Genomic DNA, 18,112 nt, shown 5'->3' on the forward strand with positions numbered 1-18,112 from the left:
TCTGTATCTTTCATTTGGTGTCTGGACTTGTGAATAAAGCCACCATTTCAGATTTTTAAAATGTTTTACAGGGAAGACAAAATATGTAAATCTATTAGCTAACCACGTTACAAAAGACACCACTTTTCTAACTCCATCAGTTTCTTACTCCATCAGGTGCTATCACCAATTCGACCAAATAAAGATATAAATAGCACTAACCAAGAAAAAACTTCATCAGATGATAGTCTGATAACATTTTTATTGTATAGCATAGGTTTTTGTTAGAAAAATGTGCATATTTCAGGTATAAATCATAGTTTGCCATTGCAGCCACCATCACAAATCTCCCCAAAGCGACTAGAATTACTACAGAGAGCAACGTGTATTACCATTTTCCATCATAAAACATTTCTTAAAAATACACAGCTCACAGCAATGGAAAGACACAGATCTTGTGAATTCAGACAATATTTCAGATTTTCTAAGTGTTTTACAGCGAAAACACAATAATCGTTATATTAGCATACACATATGCAAACGTTACCCGAGCATTGATTCAAGCCAAAGAGAGCGATATCGTTATCATCGCCAAAATTATTAATTTTTTCACTAACCTTCTCAGAATTCTTCCGATGACACTCCTGTAACATCATATTACAACATACATATAGAGTTTGTTCGAAAATGTGCATATTTAGCCACAAAAATCGTGGTTATACAATGAGAATAGTAGCAAAACTGGTCTGAAAATGTCGGGCGCCATCTTTGAGAGTGATCTACCTAATCGATAACTAATCATAACTTGACTAAAAAATACAGGTTGACAGGAATCGAAAGACAAATTAGTTCTTAATGCAATCGCTGAATTACATTTCTAAAATTATCCTTACTGTGCAATACCGGGTCCGCCAAGCGAAGCTACACAAAACAAATGGCGATATATGCGTTTAACATTTTTCAACAGAACACGATTTATCATCATAAATAGTTCTTACTATGAGCTGTTCTTCCATCAGAATCTTGGGCAATGTATCCTTCTCGGGTCTAATCGTCTTTGGTCGAAAGATGTCCTCTTGTCCCGTCGAAATGGCCACTAACGTTCGACCGGTACTGGAAACGTGCCCAGCGCTTCAAAGTGCATCACAAAGAAATGCCTCAAAATCGCACTAAACGGATATAAATTGCTAAAACGGTTTAAATTAACTACCTTATGATGTTTTAACACCTATAACAGTAAAAACATGACCGGCGATATATAAGTGGCTAAACCAAAGCTTGGAAGGAGGCCAGTCCCGACGTCCATCGTCGCTTCAGGCGCAGGAAGAAAAGAAGCTCTTCCGCCTGTGTCTCTTTATACAGGCCCTGATTGCGCAATCGACTCCATTCAAATTGTCACCTCTTACGACATCTAGAGGAAGGCGTGGCAGTGTTTGTATCCTCATAGCATTTACAGGACATTAAAACTGACCTGGACCAGAGGCCAAGATTTCTGAAATCTCACTCCTGTCAGGAAAAGTGCTATAGAATGAGTTCTTTTCCACTCAGAGACATAATTCAAACGGCTATAGAAACTAGAGAGTGTTTTCTATCCAATATAACAATAATATGCATATTGTACGAGCAAGAATTGAGTACTGGCAGTTTAATTTGGAGACGAATTTATGCTAATCGAAACAGCACCCCCCATAGGCTCAAGAAGTATTACCATCTGTAAGCTGTTAGTGTCTTAACGATCGTTGCACAGGTGCGTGTTCATTAATTGTTTATGGTTCATTGAACAAGCATTTTAAACAGTGTTTAAACCCTTACAATGAAGATCTGTAAAGTTTTATTGGATTTTTACGAAATATATTTTGAAAGACAGGGTCCTGAAAAGGGAAGTTCCTTTTTTTGCAGAGTTTATTTTTGCCCAGTGTATTAGTTAAATAGTTAACCAAATAGCATCCGGACTCTTTGCTTTGACCCTTTTTGCAGAAACTTTTGTGACTCGTCACATACACTGCTGCTACTGTTTATTATCTGTCACTTTATTCCAAGTTGTATGTGCATATACTACATGGCCAAAAGTATGTGGATACCCCTTCAAATTAGTGGATTCAGCTATATCAGCCACACCCGTTGCTGACAGTTGTATAAAATCTAACATACAGCCATGCCTTGTTTTGGAATGATGTTCGACAAGCAGGTGTCACATACCTTTGGCCATGTATGTATCTACCTCAATTACCCCTACACATCGACTCGGTACTGGTACCCCTTGTATATAGTTATCTTTACTCATTGTGTATCTTTTATTACGTGTTTTACTTTTCTATATATTCTCTATTTTCTTTCTCTCTGCATTGTTGGGAAGGCCCCGTATAAGCATTTCACTGTTAGTCTACACCTGTAGTTTCAAAGCATGTGACAATAAAAATTAGATTTGATTTGAAATAACGAAACAGTATTTGGGGGGGGAATAACTGTAGAGATCTGAATGACTCTCCATTCGTTGGTAAATGTGGGGGGTGCTTTTTACATTGTGGGACCATCTAAATACATTCAGATTTCATTTTATAAATTTAGAGACATTGAATGTAAAATGGGAATCCTGGGGAGTTAGGAGGGACGAGTTGATTGGTTGACCTCACAGACCAAATCTCTGTCTTTTCCTCCATCTGGGTTGATATCATGCTGCTAAATGGTTCCAATTGGTTTAGGACAAGACGCAGAACAGGGAAATGAAGCTTTTGTTCTTTACCAGCAGACTGCCAATGAGATTGGACTGTAAGGATTGCCTGCAGCAGACTGACTATCTGGCAGATGTTGCCGGGGTTAAATTGCCTCTCATTATGCTTAATAGCGTCTCATTTAGGCCAGAGAGATTGATGGAAGAGCCTCTTCTGAGCCACAGAGATCTTTCTCGGAGCCTCCCATCACATGAGTACTTCCTGGAAGCTCACCCACCTCAGCCCTACCTACCACTACTGCCTCAAGGGCAGAAAGGAGACGAGCAGGGCAGAGTGACAAATGCTTCTTGCACTTCAGACCCGCACTTAAGACTTATTAGACTCAATTCTAGTGCCACATTTCCCAGAAAAGGAAGATTGCATCCAAGATTTTTGTTAACCTTCTGTACATTTTTTCTCCATCACTCTAATGTGTCACATAGTTTTATTACTTCCTGGTTCCAGATATGGGAACAAGTCACAATTTTGCCAGTCCTAAACAAGTCTCAAGTCTAAACCTTTGAGTCTCGAGTCAAGTCCCAAGTAATAATGGGCAAGTCTCAAGTAAAGTCCCTAGTTTCACAGCTCAGGTCAGTCCTAATTTGGGGTTTTGAGTCCTCAAGTCAATGATTAAGTATTTATGCCAATTGCATTTCAATTGCAATGCATCAGTACTCTACTGTACTCTACTTTTGTCTACTGTGTAGGGCTGGGAATTGCCAGGGACCTCACAATACGATAGTATCATGATATTTAGGTGCCAATACGATATGTATTGTGATTCTCACGATTCTATATGTATTGCGATTCGTTACTGTGATTTTATTGTGATTCAATGCTCCAAACATATTGCTCACCATAGAGAAAATGAGTTTTGATCAATCATGGAAATAAAAGTGCTGAAAACAAATGGGCTCCCTATTTAAAAAGAAGATGGAAAACAAGCTACACAAAAAGGTGCTATGTAGAACCTGAAAGGGTTCTTCGGCTGTCCCCATAGGATAACCCTTTGAAGAACCCTTATTGGTTCCAGGTAAAACCCTTTTGGGTTCCATGTAGAGGGCTTTACATGGAACCCAAAAGGGTTCTTCATGAAACCAAAAAGGGTTATCCTATGTGTACTGCAAGAGAACCATTTTAGAACCGTCTTATGGCTGGGGGCAGTATTGTGTAGCTTGGATGAATAAGGTGCCCAGAGTAAACTGCCTGCTACTCAGGCCCAGAAGCTAAGATATGCATATTATTAGTAGATTTTGATAGAAAACACTCTGAAGTTTCTAAAACTGTTTGAATGATGTCTGTGAGTATAACAGAACTCATATGGCAGGCAAAAACCTGAGAAAAATTCCAACCAAGAAGTGGGAAATCTGAGGTTTGTAGGTTTGCCTATCCAATATACACTGCTCAAAAAAATAAAGGGAACACTTAAACAACACAATGTAACTCCAAGTCAATCACACTTCTGTGAAATCAAACTGTCCACTTAGGAAGCAACACTGATTGAAAATAAATTTCACATGCTGTTGTGCAAATGGAATAGACAAAAGGTGGAAATTATAGGCAATTAGCAAGACACCCCCAATAAAGGAGTAGTTCTGCAGGTGGTGACCACAGACCACTTCTCAGTTCCTATGCTTCCTGGCTGATGTTTTGGTCACTGCTGGAGGTCATTTTGCAGGGCTCTGGCAGTGCTCCTCCTTGCACAAAGGCGGAGGTAGCGGTCCTGCTGCTGGGTTGTTGCCCTCCTACGGCCTCCTCCACGTCTCCTGATGTACTGGCCTGTCTCCTGGTAGCGCCTCCATGTTCTGGACACTACGCTGACAGACACAGCAAACCTTCTTGCCACAGCTCGCATTGATGTGCCATCCTGGATGAGCTGCACTACCTGAGCCACTTGTGTGGGTTGTAGACTCCGTCTCATGCTACCACTAGAGTGAAAGCACCGCCAGCATTCAAAAGTGACCAAAACATCAGCCAGGAAGCATAGGAACTGAGAAGTGGTCTGTGGTCACCACCTGCAGAACCACTCCTTTATTGGGGGTGTCTTGCTAATTGCCTATAATTTCCACCTTTTGTCTATTCCATTTGCACAACAGCATGTGAAATTTATTATCAATCAGTGTTGCTTCCTAAGTGGACAGTTTGATTTCACAGAAGTGTGATTGACTTGGGAGTTACATTGTGTTGTTTAAGTGTTCCCTTTATTTTTTTGAGCAGTGTACATTGTCTATGGGGTCGTATTGCACTTCCTAAGGCTTCCACTAGATGTCAACAGTCTTTGAACCTTGTTTCAGGCTTCTACTGTGAATGATGAGGGAATGAGAGCTGTGTCAACCAGGTGTCTGGCAGAGTGCCATACCGGCTAAAACATTATTGAAGATTTATGTTAAAAATATCCTAAATATTGATTCTATACATCGTTTGACATGTTTCTAAACTCTGTAATGGAATTTTTTGACTTTTTGTCTGGCCTGCGCGTCATGAATTTGGATTTTTAAACTAAACGCGCAAACAAAAAGGAGGTATTTGGACATAAATTATGGACTTTATCGAACAAAACAAACATTTATTGTGGAACTGGGATTCCTGGGAGTGCATTCTGATGAAGATCATCAAAGGTAAGTGAATATTTATAATGCTATTTTTGACTTCTGTTGACTCCACAACATGGCGGGTACCTGTATGGCTTGTTTTTGTGTCTGAGCGCCGTGCTCAGATTATTGCATGGTGTGCTTTTTCCGTAAAGTTTTTTTGAAATCTGACACAGCGGTTGCATTAAGGAGAAGTTTATCTAAAGTTCCATGTATAACACTTGTATCTTTTATCAATGTTTATTATAAGTATTTCTGTAAATTGATGTGGCTCTCTGCAAAATCAGCGGATGTTTTGGAGGCAAAACATTACTGAAAATAACGCGCCAATGTAAACTAAGATTTTTGGATATAAATATGAACTTTATCGAACAAAACATACATGCATTGTGTAACATGAAGTCCTATGAGTGTCATCTGATAAAGATCATCAAAGGTTAGTGATTAATTTTATCTCTATTTCTGCTTCTTGTGACTCCTCTCTTTGGCTGGAAAAATGGATGTGTTTTTCTGTGACTAGGTACTGACCTAACATAATCAGATGGTGTGCTTTCGTCGTAAAGCCTTTTTGAAATTGGACACTGTGGTGGGATTAACAAAAAGTGTATCTTTAAAATGGTGTAAAATACTTGTATGTTTGAGGAATTTTAATTATGAGATTTCTGTTGTTTGAATTTGGCGCCCTGCACTTTCACTGGCTGTTGTCATATCGATCCCGTTAACGGGATCTCAGCCGATCTCAGCCGTAAGAAGTTAGAGTATATGAAGGTAAAATACTGGAATTCTGCTGTAGGTACAGCATATAATATTTTGTGATATTGTCGCTACGATGTATCATAAATAATACCCCGATACAGCACAGGAATGAAATCATCAACATGTATTGATCACATCTTTACTAATGCTGCAGAAATTTGTTTGAAAGCAGTATCCAAATCCATCGGATGTAGTGTTCACAATATAGTATCTGTATCTGGGAAAACCAAAGTTTCAAAGGCTGGGCCTAATATAGTGTATAAGAGGTCATACAATACTTTTTGTAGTGATTCCTATGTCGTTGATGTAAATAATATTTGTTGGTCTTTGGTGTGAAATGAGGAGCAACCAGAAGCTACACGTGACACATTTATGAAATTGCTTATCCAGTTCAATAATAAGCATGCACCTATTAAGAAAATTACTGTGAAAACTGTTAAATCCCAGTGGAGTGATGAGGAATTTAAAAATGGTATGGTTGAGAGGGATGAGGCAAAAGGAATAGCAAATTAGTCTGTCTGCACAACCGATTGGCAAACGTACTACAAATTGAGAAATCATGTGACTACACTGAATAAAAGTAAGAAACTACACTATGAAACAAAGATAAATGACATAAAGAATCATAGTAAAAAGCACCTTAAATGAAATTTTGGGCAAAAAGGCAAACTCCGCTCCATCATTCATTGAATCAGATGGTTAATTTATCACAAAACCCACTGATATTGCCAACTACTTTAATGTTTTTTTCATTGGCAAGATTAGCAAACTCAGGCATGTCATGGCCAAGTATATCTGACCAAATTATGAAAGACAAGCATTGTAATTTTGAATTCCGTCAGAGGTGAAAGAGGTGAATAAAGTATTGTCATCAGCAATGACAAGCCATCCGGGTCTGGAAAATTACTGAGGATAATAGTGGACAATATTGCCACTCCTATTTGCTATATCTTCAATTTAAGCATACTCAGAAAGGACTGGAGGTAAGCAAAAGTCATTCCCCTACCTAAGAATAGTAAAGCCCCCTTTACTGGCTCAAATAGCAGACCAATCAGCCTGTTACCAACCTTTAGTAAACTTTGTGTTTGACCAGATACAGTGCTATTTCACAGTAAACAAATTGACAACAGACTTTCAGCACGCTTTTAGGGAAGGACACTCAACAAGCACAGCACTTACACAAATGAATGATGAGAGAAATTGATGATGAAATTATTGTGGGTGCTGTTTTGTTAGACTTCAGTGCGGCTTTTGACTTTATCGATCGTAGCCTGCTGCTGGAAAAACTTGTGTGTTATGGCTTTACACCCATTTCTATATTGTGGATAAAGAGTTACCTGTCTAACAGAACACATTGGGTGTTCTTTATTGGAAGCCTCTCCAACATAATCCAGGTAGAATCAGAAATTCCCCTGGGCAGCTGTCTAGGCCCCTTACTTTTTTCAGTCTTTACAAACGACTTTGAGTAAAACCAGTGTGTCTATGTATGCGGATGACTCAACACTATACACGTCAACTACTACAGCGGCTGAAATGACTGCAACGCTTAACAAAGAGCTGCAGTTAGTTTCAAAATGGGTGGCAAGGAATAAACTAGTCCTACAAATATTTTAAAAACTAAAAGCATTATATTTGAGACAAATCGTTCACTAAACCCTAACCCTCAACTAAAGAATAATGTGGGAATTGAGCACGTTGAGGTGACTAAACTGCTTGGAGTAACCCTGGGTTGTAAACGTTCATGGTCAAAACATATTGATACAAGATTAGCTAAGATTAGGAGAAGTCTGTCCATAATAAAGGATCATGACCTTCTGTGCCATTCGGCTACCAGCAATAAGTAAGGGTTTGATCACTTGCAAGGCAGTCTTCTTCAGATGGCGCCCACACACACACTTAGCTATGGAAAAAAGTGGGAAAGCGTTGATTTCCCCATTTGTGATACATTTCCAGCTCCATCTCAGGCGGGAGAAGCTCTTGCTCGTTATGTGTGTCTGCTGCAATGCAAGAGGTGAGGATATTTCCAACAGCTCTTTGGTGCTTGTTGCTGTCATTATGCCAATGGTCAAATGGGGGCCAGGGGAGGATTTTCAGATCTTCTGAAGTTAATTTGGATTGAGCGTTAGATATGAGTAATTACAGAGAGGACTGCAGGCTAGATGGCTGACTGACTTGCTAGAGTCTATCCGAACTAGTGTCAGGACACTGAAATGGGGAAATACAGGCAACTGTCAAAATAAAGGAAACACCAACATCAAGTGTCTAAAGGGCGTTGGGCCACCACGAGCTGCCAGAACAGCTTCAATAGATTCTACAAGTGTCTAGAACACTATTGGAGAGATGGTGGTGGAAAACGCTGTCTCAGGCCCCGCTCCATAATCTCCCATAAGTGTTCGGTTGCGTTGAGATCTGGTGACTGACACACACACACACCATTTAAACCCCATATGCTCCTTTGAGAACCCTCTTTCGACATCACTGAGATCTCTTCTAGCCATGGTAGCCAAAATAATGGGCAACTGGAAATGTTTATAAATGTCCCTTGTTGATGAGATGTTAATTGCTTAATTAACTCAGGATCCCACCTGTTTGGAAGCACCCGCTTTCAATATACTCTGTATCCATAATTTACTCATGTTTCTTCTATTTTGTGACCAACTTTAGCAATCCTCCTCTCTCTTAGTTTGATCTCGGCAACAGAAGCATGGCAGGGAAGGGGGTCTTCATGTCGGTAATGGTCTTGCAACCTTTGCTGAACGATTTCTCTTTGTGGAACGGTATGACCCAGCAGTATAGAGGGCATTCTGGGAGTCTATTGGCAGCATGCAAACGAAAGTGGTTGAAACTACTTTGAGGGTTGGAGGAGAGGGAAAACCCCTTAGAAATTACATTGCATTTACATACTGTATGTGACTCACCACCTGGATTCGGTCTTATGTAGCACAATTTGAAATTGTGTTTTTTTACATTATATAAAAGTAGAGACTCAGGGCTACAAAATTGTATATCAAACACTGCATTGTTGAGGAACAATGGGAAAGTAATTCTGCTTTGAAAGTTAATACACTTGTAAACTCACTTTTGAGAAAATGGCCTTTGAATGTTTTGGTATCTGCAGAAGAGCTCTTCTTTGTCTACACTCATTCAGCATCGTTCACACCCTCTTAAGCTTTAGCCCCACCCATCTCGTTTCGCCCTCGGAGCGTTCAGAGCACACTCTTGATTTGTGTACCTATGGATAACACGAAAACAGCCTAACAATTTTATTATGCTTTTTTTGCAGACGTTTACTGACACCTTCCAATTTTAACTCGTGTTGTACACTTTAGCTTAAGACATGTAGCTACCTAGCTAGGTAAACAATGAACCTAGCTAGGTAAAGAACGTGTAAGATCACATAACGCTAGCTAACGAGCCAGCCAGCTAACGTTAGCTAGTTAAACAACAATGAACATAGTGCCAAATCATGTCATTACTACGCTGCATGAATCTGCTGGGAGCTAACCATCCAGGTTCAATGTTAGCTAGCTAACATTAGGCTCTAACTAGATAATTTGTAAAAATCCAAATAACTTCACAGATCTTAATTGTAAAGGGTGTGAACACTGTTTCCCATGCTTGTTCAATGAACCATAAACAATTAATGAACATGCACCTGTGGAACGGTCGTTAAGACACTAACAGCTTACAGACGGTAGGCGATTAAGGTCACAGTTATGAAAACTTAGGACACTAAAGAGGCCTTTCTACTGACTCTGAAAAACAGCAAAAGAAAGATGCCCAGGGTCCCTGCTCATCTGCGTGAATGTGCCTTAGGCATGCTGCAAGGAGGCATGAGGACTGCAGATGTGGCCAGGGCAATAAATTGCAATGTCCATACTGTGAGACGCCTAAGACAGCGCTACAGGGAGACAGGACGGACAGTTGATCGTCCTCGCAGTGGCAGACCACGTGTAACAACACCTGCACAGGATCGATACATCCAAACATCACACCTGCGGGACAGGTACAGGATGGCAACAACATCTGCCCGAGTTACACCAGGAACGCACAATCCCTCCATCAGTGCTCAGACTGTAGGCTGACAGAGGCTGGACTGAGGGCTTGTAGGCCTGTTGTAAGGCAGGTCCTCACCAGACATCACAGGCAACAACGGGCAACACAGGCAACAACTATGGGCACAAACCGTCGCTGGGCCAGACAGGATTGGCAAAAAGTTGCGGTTTTGTTTCACCAGGGGTGATGGTCGGATTCGCGTTTATCGTTGAAGGAATGAGCGTTACACCGAGGCCTGTACTCTGGAGCGGGATCGATTTGGAGGTGGAGGGTCCGTCATGGTCTGGTGCAGTGTGTCACAGCATCATCGGACTGAGCTTGTTGTCATTGCAGGCAACGCTGTGCGTTACAGAGAAGAAATCCTCCTCCCTCATGTGGTACCCTTCCTGCAGGCTCATCCTGACATGACCCTCCAATATGACAATTCCACCAGCCATACTGCTCATTCTGTGCGTGATTTCCTGCAATACAGGAATGTCAGTGTTCTGCCATGGCCAGCGAAGAGCCTGGATCTCAATCCCATTGATCACGTCTGGGACCTGTTGGCAGGTGCCTTGGTGGAAGAGTAGGGTAACATGTCACAGCAAGAACTGGCAAATCTGGTGCAGTCCATGAGGAGGAGATGCACTGCAGTACTTAATGCAGCTGGTGGCCACACCAGATACTGACTTACTTTTGATTTGGACCCCCCCTTTGTTCAGGGACACATTATTCCATTTCTGTTAGTCACATGTCTATGGAACTTGTTCAGTTTGTCTCAGTTGTTGAATCTTGTTATGTTCATTCAAATATTTACCTTTTTTTGCTGAGTTTATATGGCATACCAATCCGAACTCCTTTCTTGGCATGTCCAGCCCACTCATTATCTCAGCCAATCATGGCTAGTGGGAAGGTTGCCTATTTTTCTGTGGCTTAACCAACAAGGCTTGTAATTTAACAATTTTGTTCATATTTACAGATGGTATACAAGTTTGTTATTAAGGCACATGAAAGTGCACATGTTCCAGAAGGCATGTCTACCAAAAAACGCATTTTGTAAAAAAATATTTTTTGAATAATGTTAAAATGGCTTTCCTGTGAAGTTGTGACTTGCGACATACACATAGTTTCCTGAAACGGGTCACATTTACATTTACATTGCAAGTATATGCTGTAGTCTGACTACTTGGCACGGTTTGGTAATTAATGTTGACCATATTTGAAGAAACCTTCCTGAAGACTAAATGTATTATAGTGCCATTATAACCATTCATGACTTCTGCCTCTTGTTTCAAATAAGATACTTCTAGAATTGTTTGTGATAGTGCTTGATAGAACAATAGTAGTGTTTTTAAATGTGTCATTTCTTTGTGCAGCTAATCCCTTATTCCACATAGAGACATATTTTTATTTTGACAGGTGAATTTATTGTAAATCTTAGCCTCACACCAAGCTGTTGGTTTTTTTCACACTCCTTGAAGACTTGAAGGCAGACTTTTATCTTCCTTCGCGTTTTTAGTTATTCGCACATCTGTACAACCACATGACGGCAAACTTCCATCAAATTTTGAGCCTGTAATTAAATTATTCAAAAGCTGTCAAAGTACATTTCTCAGTATCATCAATCTGAATAAGTTCTAAGAAATCACGAAACATTAATATAAGATGTGCGTGAAGCATGGAATGAGTTCAACTCTAGTTCTTTATATAAATCCATATAGTTTACTTCTAATTTGACAGCAAAGAAAGATTGTCCACCGACACTCTCCTCATAGTATGAGTATAGTATAGGCCATGCAAATAAACAGCTGTTCCCTGGTCAAAAGCATTCATTTGTTAGGTTGCACAATCACCTGTACAAGATAGCACTTCTCAGCCATAGCACTTCTCAGCCAGAGCAAACCCACTGGGCACGGACATCAGTTCAACATCTACTTTTGATTTACATTTGGTTGAGTTGTCAACTAACGTGAATTCAACGTGAAATTAATAGAACGTTTCACCATGTCATTGGATTTAGTTAAACGTTGGGTAAAAAAAAAAGACAAATGCCCTGACGTTTGAGTTTTTACACGTCTTATTAGTTTTCCACGTTGATTTAACGTCATCACATACTTCCGTTTTCGTGGAAATGACATGGAAGCAACATTGATTCAACCAGTTTTAAACCAGTGGGAACAACCCCATTGCTGCAGGTCAGAATCAGTTGCCAGGGTTTGTTTTTGAAGGGCAGTTACTAGTCAGAGAGTATTTTATTTTTTATTTGAACCGACACACTTTCATGGGTTACAGGCTGACTGCGCATGCTACTCCTATCATACTTGGAGGTTTTCCCTCCAATTCTAGACAGCTCAGCATGGGGTTATCAGAGGCAGCTTCATTTAATTCTCGGATGAGACTGGGCTGTACAAACCAGACCAGCATTCCTGGTTCGCTACAGTCATCAAGTGCACCTAAAGTAGTTGAAAGAACATTTGACCCAGGTCTGGAAAATGTCAAGGTCTTCTATTTTGTGAAATACATATTGTGTTTTATTTTGTGTAAATGGAATTAGGAGAGAAACAGTTGGTCAAAATCCATTTGAGTCCCTCTCACGTACACTCACTTTGAAAGGTTAGCGTCTTCTCACATTCCAAGCAATACAGTTTGATGTATATCTTTGACCCAAACAATGAACTTATTGAAGCGAACCTTGAGTCAGACACTAACACCACTTCCTCAATTGACTCTTGTGCATTTTAGCAGTTATATTTAGAATACTCTTAACTATCAGCTCTGTGCTGAATTGTCTTGTACCTCGTGTCTTATATTAAGTGACCAAAATCACATGCGCCTATTTTTTTCATCAGCACCGTAATACACTTACGCATGGGATAGTGAGAGTGTAAATAGAATGGGAACATGAGGCTACTTAGGCAAGTGCAAATGCCACTTTGTCTGTGTACTGTTGATTTGTGTTGGGATTGCCAATAGCTTACTGCTTCGGTATGACCAGAATTTGAACTCTGCCTTGCTCTGCTTTTTTGGCATAAAAGCTCAAAGACAGCAAGGAACCTATAGAAGTGGTTGGAGCGAGAAGATCCCTCCTGTCCTGCTCCCTGTGACCTGTCCCATTCATCTCCTCTCATAAAGCTGTCCAACTCACTGCCTGGCGGGGCCTCATTGTTACCATGGCAACCTCTACCGTAGGGCCTGCTCTGTGTTCCTGGAAAGAAATGGTCAGTGTGACTCAGCTGCCTCGCCGGGATGTTGGACCCTAGCTTAATTAACCTTTTGTCAATAGGGGGAGCAGTTAGCATTTATTTTTTCTGGGTGTCGCCAAATTAAACTGCCTCGTGCTCAATTCTTGCTCGTACAATATGCATATTATTAATTCTATTGGATAGAAAACACTCTCTAGTTTCATAAACCGTTGGAATTATGTCTGTGGGTGACCCAGAACTCTTTCTACAGCGAAATCCATGACAGGTACTGCGATGGTCTGAGAGCGAAGCTCTGGTCTCAGATCAGTTTTTAAGGTCTGTGTGTATCCTATGGAACGACATGAACTGCACCCGCCTTCCCCTGGATGTCAGTAACCAATGAGAAGTGGAATGGGCCTGCTACGTAGCTCTCAGAGGTTATAAAAGGCCAAGGAGTGAGGGGAGCCTTCCTTTCGACGCTGACCATTACGCAGAAAGGGACCTCAAGATGCCATTTTCAAACGCTCAGTAATCAACGTTAGATGTATCCGTCTGTAATTTAATTCGATATAGGTGTTAGAAGCATCATAACGAAGCTATTTTAAACCGAGTTATATCAGATTATGCGAGTATATTGCTATTTTTCGGAATTTCCTCAGTATTGCGTCGTGAGGATTTGGACACGTTGGGGCAAAATAGCTATTGTTAGCTTTTGTTAGCTGCTATATCAGAAGTTGAATGCAACGTTTTACAACCAAGCAACGATTCTTTTGGACAAAGGACCACCATGCCAAGATTCTGATGGAAGCTCGTCGAAAAGTAAGAGCTATTTATGATGTTATTCCGTTTTTATGTGGAAAAATGTAAACTCAATAATGGCGATTAGTGACGCCATTATTGCGGCACTAGTCTGGCTGTAACGCACACTGTATGTCTAGTAACGTTAATTTTAAAAATCTAACTCAGCGGTTGCATTAATAACTAATGCATCTTTCATTTCATGTCCAACCTGTATTTTTTTAGTCAAGTTTATGAATAGTTTTAGATAAAAATAGTTGTATTTTCAAAATGGCGCCGGGCAGATTGCTTGAGTAGTTGAACACTATTTCCATTGTGTAAGCACGATTTGTGCCGCTAAATATGCACATTTTCGATCAAACTCTATATGGATTGTGTAATATGATGTTACAGGAGTGTCATCGGAAGAATTCTGAGAAGGTTAGTGAAAAAATTAATGTATTTTGGTGATGATAACGCTATAGCTAATTTTGCCTTGAATCAATGGTCGGGTAACGTTTGCAAATGTGGTATGCTAATATAACGATTTATTGTGTTTTCGCTGTAAGACACTTTGAAAATCTGAAATATTGTCTGAATTCACAAGATCTGTGTCTATCCATTGCTGTGAGCTGTGTATTTTTAAGAAATGTTTTATGATGAGTAAATTGGTAATACACGTTGCTCTATGTAGTAATTCTAGTCGCTTTGGGGAGATTTGTGATGGTGGCTGCAATTGCAAACTATGATTTATACCTGAAATATGCACATTTTTCTAACAAAACCTATGCTATACAATAAATATGTTATCAGACTGTCATCTGATGAGGTTTTTTCTTGGTTAGTGGCTATCAATATCTTTATTTGGCCGAATTGGTGATAGCTACTGGTGTTGAGAAAAAATGGTGGACTAAGAAAAATGGTGTCTTTTGCTAACGTGGTTAGCTAATAGATTTACATATTTTGTCTTCCCTGTAAAACATTTTAAAAATCTGAAATGGTGGCTTTATTCACAAGATCTGTATCTTTCATTTGGTGTCTTGGACTTGTGATTTAATGATATTTAGATGCTACTATTTAATTGTGACGCTATGCTAGCGATGCTAATCAGTGTGGGGGGGGTGGGGGGTGATCCCGGATCCGGGTTTCTGAGGCAGTAAAAGTTAACCACTGTCACATATTACTCACAGAGAAGCACTTTGAAATGGAAAATATATGGAAACTGTTTGGTCAGGAAGTTCTTCACCAAAAATGCGGCACCTTAGAATTATGTTACTCAGTTGCAGGATCCCTGCTTGCATTGTTTGCCTTCCAAAACCTTTTCCAGGTGGCTTTGTTTTGCATGACCTTGTCCAGGTACCCCACAGTGATCTAATGCTATGCGATCCCCATAGAGCTCTTTAATAATACTCAATTTAAAGGTGCTACACATAGGATTTGAACACATCATTTTTGCATTAAATGATATCGTTTCACAGTAATACTTACCAGCCGGTGTACTGTTTGACTGTGATATTTGCCTATTGATTTCTACCGCTGGAGTGGCATGTATTGTCAATCTGGGAGCAAAACGAAAGTTACTTTCGGTTTAGGTCCACCAGCTTCCACAGTGGTTTTTGTGCACCAGCTTCAAACAGCTGTTAAAACTATATTTGTTGTTATTGGAAAGATATTTCACAGGAATTTAGATGGTACAATGATTCCCTTCACTATTCAGTGCTTGTTTTCTCACATAAACTGAAATTGAGCGAACAGTGTAGAAGTTTTGCAACCTGGAAATTAGTGATTTCCACTAGATAACACAGCCCCAAAGTCAGAACAGCTTTTCCCAGTTTGACAGCAGATTCCGGTCCGGCAGGATAAATCAATAGGCGAATATCACAGCCAATCAGAACACTGGTGGGTAAGTAATACTGTGAAACACTCATTCCACTATTCGCTACAGATACGCTACATGACCAAAAGTATATGGACACCTGCTCGTCGAACATCTCATTCCAAAGTCATGGACATTAATATGGAGTTGGTCCCCCTTTTGCTGCTATAACAGTCTCCACTCTTCTGGGAAAGCTTTCTTCCAGATGTTGGAACATTGCTGCAGGGACTTCAGCCACAAGAGCATTAATGAAGTTGGGCGATTAGGCCTAGCTTGCAGTCTGCCTTCCAATTCATCCCAAAGGTGTTTGATGGGGTTGAGGTCAGGGCTCTGTGCAGACCAGTCAAGTTCTTCCACACCGATCTCAACAAACCATTTTTGTATGGACCTCGCTTTGTGCACAGGTGCATTGTCATGCTGAAACAGGAAAGGGCCTTCCCCACACTGTTGCCACAAAGTTGGAAGCACAGAATTGTGTTAAGATTTCCCTTCACAGGAAGTAAGGGGCCTAGCCCGAACCATCAAAAATAGCCCCAGACCATTATTCCTTCTCCACTTAACTTTACAATTGGCATTATGCAAAAAACCCAGATTCGTCCGTCAGACTGCCAGTTGATGAAGCCCGATTCATCACTCCAAAGAAGGCGTTTTCACTGCTCCAGAGTCCAACGGAGGCAAGCTTTACACCACCCCAGCCGAAAGTTGGCATTGCGCATAGTGATCTTAGTGTGGCTACTTGGCCATGGAAACCCATTTCATTAAGCTCCCTACAAACAGTTATTATGCTGACGTTGCTTCCAGAGACAGTTTGGAACTTGGTAGTGAGTGTTGCAACGGAGGACAGACAATGTTTTACGCACCACGTGGTGATCCTGTTCTGTGAGCTTGTGTGGCTTACCACTTTGCGGCCGAGCCGCTATTGCTCCTAGACGTTTACACTTCACAAATAACAGCACCTACAGTTGACCGGGGTAGCTCTAGCAGGGCAGAAATGTAAAAAAAAATTGGGGGGGAAAGGTGGCATCCTTTTGACGGTGCCACGTTGAAAGTGACTGAGCTCTTCAGTAAGGCCATTCTATTGCCAATGTTTGTCTATGGAGATTGCATGGCTTTGTGCTGGATGTTATACACCTGTCAGCAACGAGTGTGGCTGAAATAGCTGAATCAGCTAATTTGAAGGGGTCCCCACATGCTTTTGTATATATAGTGTATGTATATTATGGACATTTTCTGAAATTACAATGCCATTTTTTGTGGACAATCCTGTGTTGCACTTTCAACATATTCTTTAATTTTTTGTTTTTCAGTTCATAGCACAGTAGCTGTGATAGGCTTGTACGGAGAGACGATCGAAGTGCCGTGCAATAATGGAGCTGCCAAGCCAGAGGATCTTATCTTCACTAAATGGAAATATGTAAGTAGTATTTTTACTGTCATTTGTCTCCCATTGTCTGTTCCAGACACAGTTGTAGGTGGAGACTACTCATTCAAAAGTTGAAGTCAAACAAACTGTTTCATCATAGTTTCATCATAGCTCTTGATGGTTTTGCGACTGTACTTGAAGAAACGTTCAAAGTTCTTCAAATTTTCTAGATTGACTGACCTTCATGTCTTAAAGTAATGATGGACTGTCATTTCTCTTTGCTTATTTGAGCTGTTCTTGCCATAATATGGACTTGGTCTTGTACCAAATAGGGCTATCTTCTGTATACTACCCCTACCTTGTCACAACACAACTGATTGGCTCAAACTTATTAAGAAGGCAAGAAATTCCACAAATTACCTTTTAACAAGGCACACCTGTTAATTGAAATGCATTCCAGGTGACTACCTCATGAAGCTGGTTGAGAGAATGCCAAGAGTGTGCAAAGTTGTCATCAAGGCAAAGGGTGGCTACTTTGAATAATCTGAAATATATTTTTATGTGTTTAACACTTTTTTGGTTACTACATGATTCTATATGGGTTATTTTATAGTTTTGATGTCTTCGCTATTATTCTACAATGTAGAAAATAGTAAAAAAATAAAAATAAAAATAGAATGAGTAGGTGTGTCCAAACTTTTGACTGGTAAAATACATTAAAACAATTACAGGCTACTCTTGACTCAAGGTCAACACAAATCTGTCTGTACAAATCTGGCTCGAGATGAAAGTGTCTGATGAATTGCTGAAGTCTGACCGTGAAACTTAACGTGACGGTCCCC

General features: G+C 40.4%; 1 protein-coding gene across 1 annotated transcript in view; it reads left to right on the forward strand.

The window, feature by feature from the left end:
- Positions 1–18,112, forward strand: part of alcama (activated leukocyte cell adhesion molecule a) — a 70,147-nt gene that overhangs the window by 14,154 nt on the left and 37,881 nt on the right. The window contains exon 2 of the mRNA XM_039006190.1: positions 17,215–17,321. Coding sequence (XP_038862118.1) covers positions 17,215–17,321 — 107 coding nt within the window. The remainder of the gene's footprint in view (positions 1–17,214; positions 17,322–18,112) is intronic.

The sequence above is a fragment of the Salvelinus namaycush genome, chromosome 12 (genome assembly GCF_016432855.1).
Source record: "Salvelinus namaycush isolate Seneca chromosome 12, SaNama_1.0, whole genome shotgun sequence".
NCBI classification, from domain to species: Eukaryota; Metazoa; Chordata; class Actinopteri; order Salmoniformes; family Salmonidae; genus Salvelinus; species Salvelinus namaycush.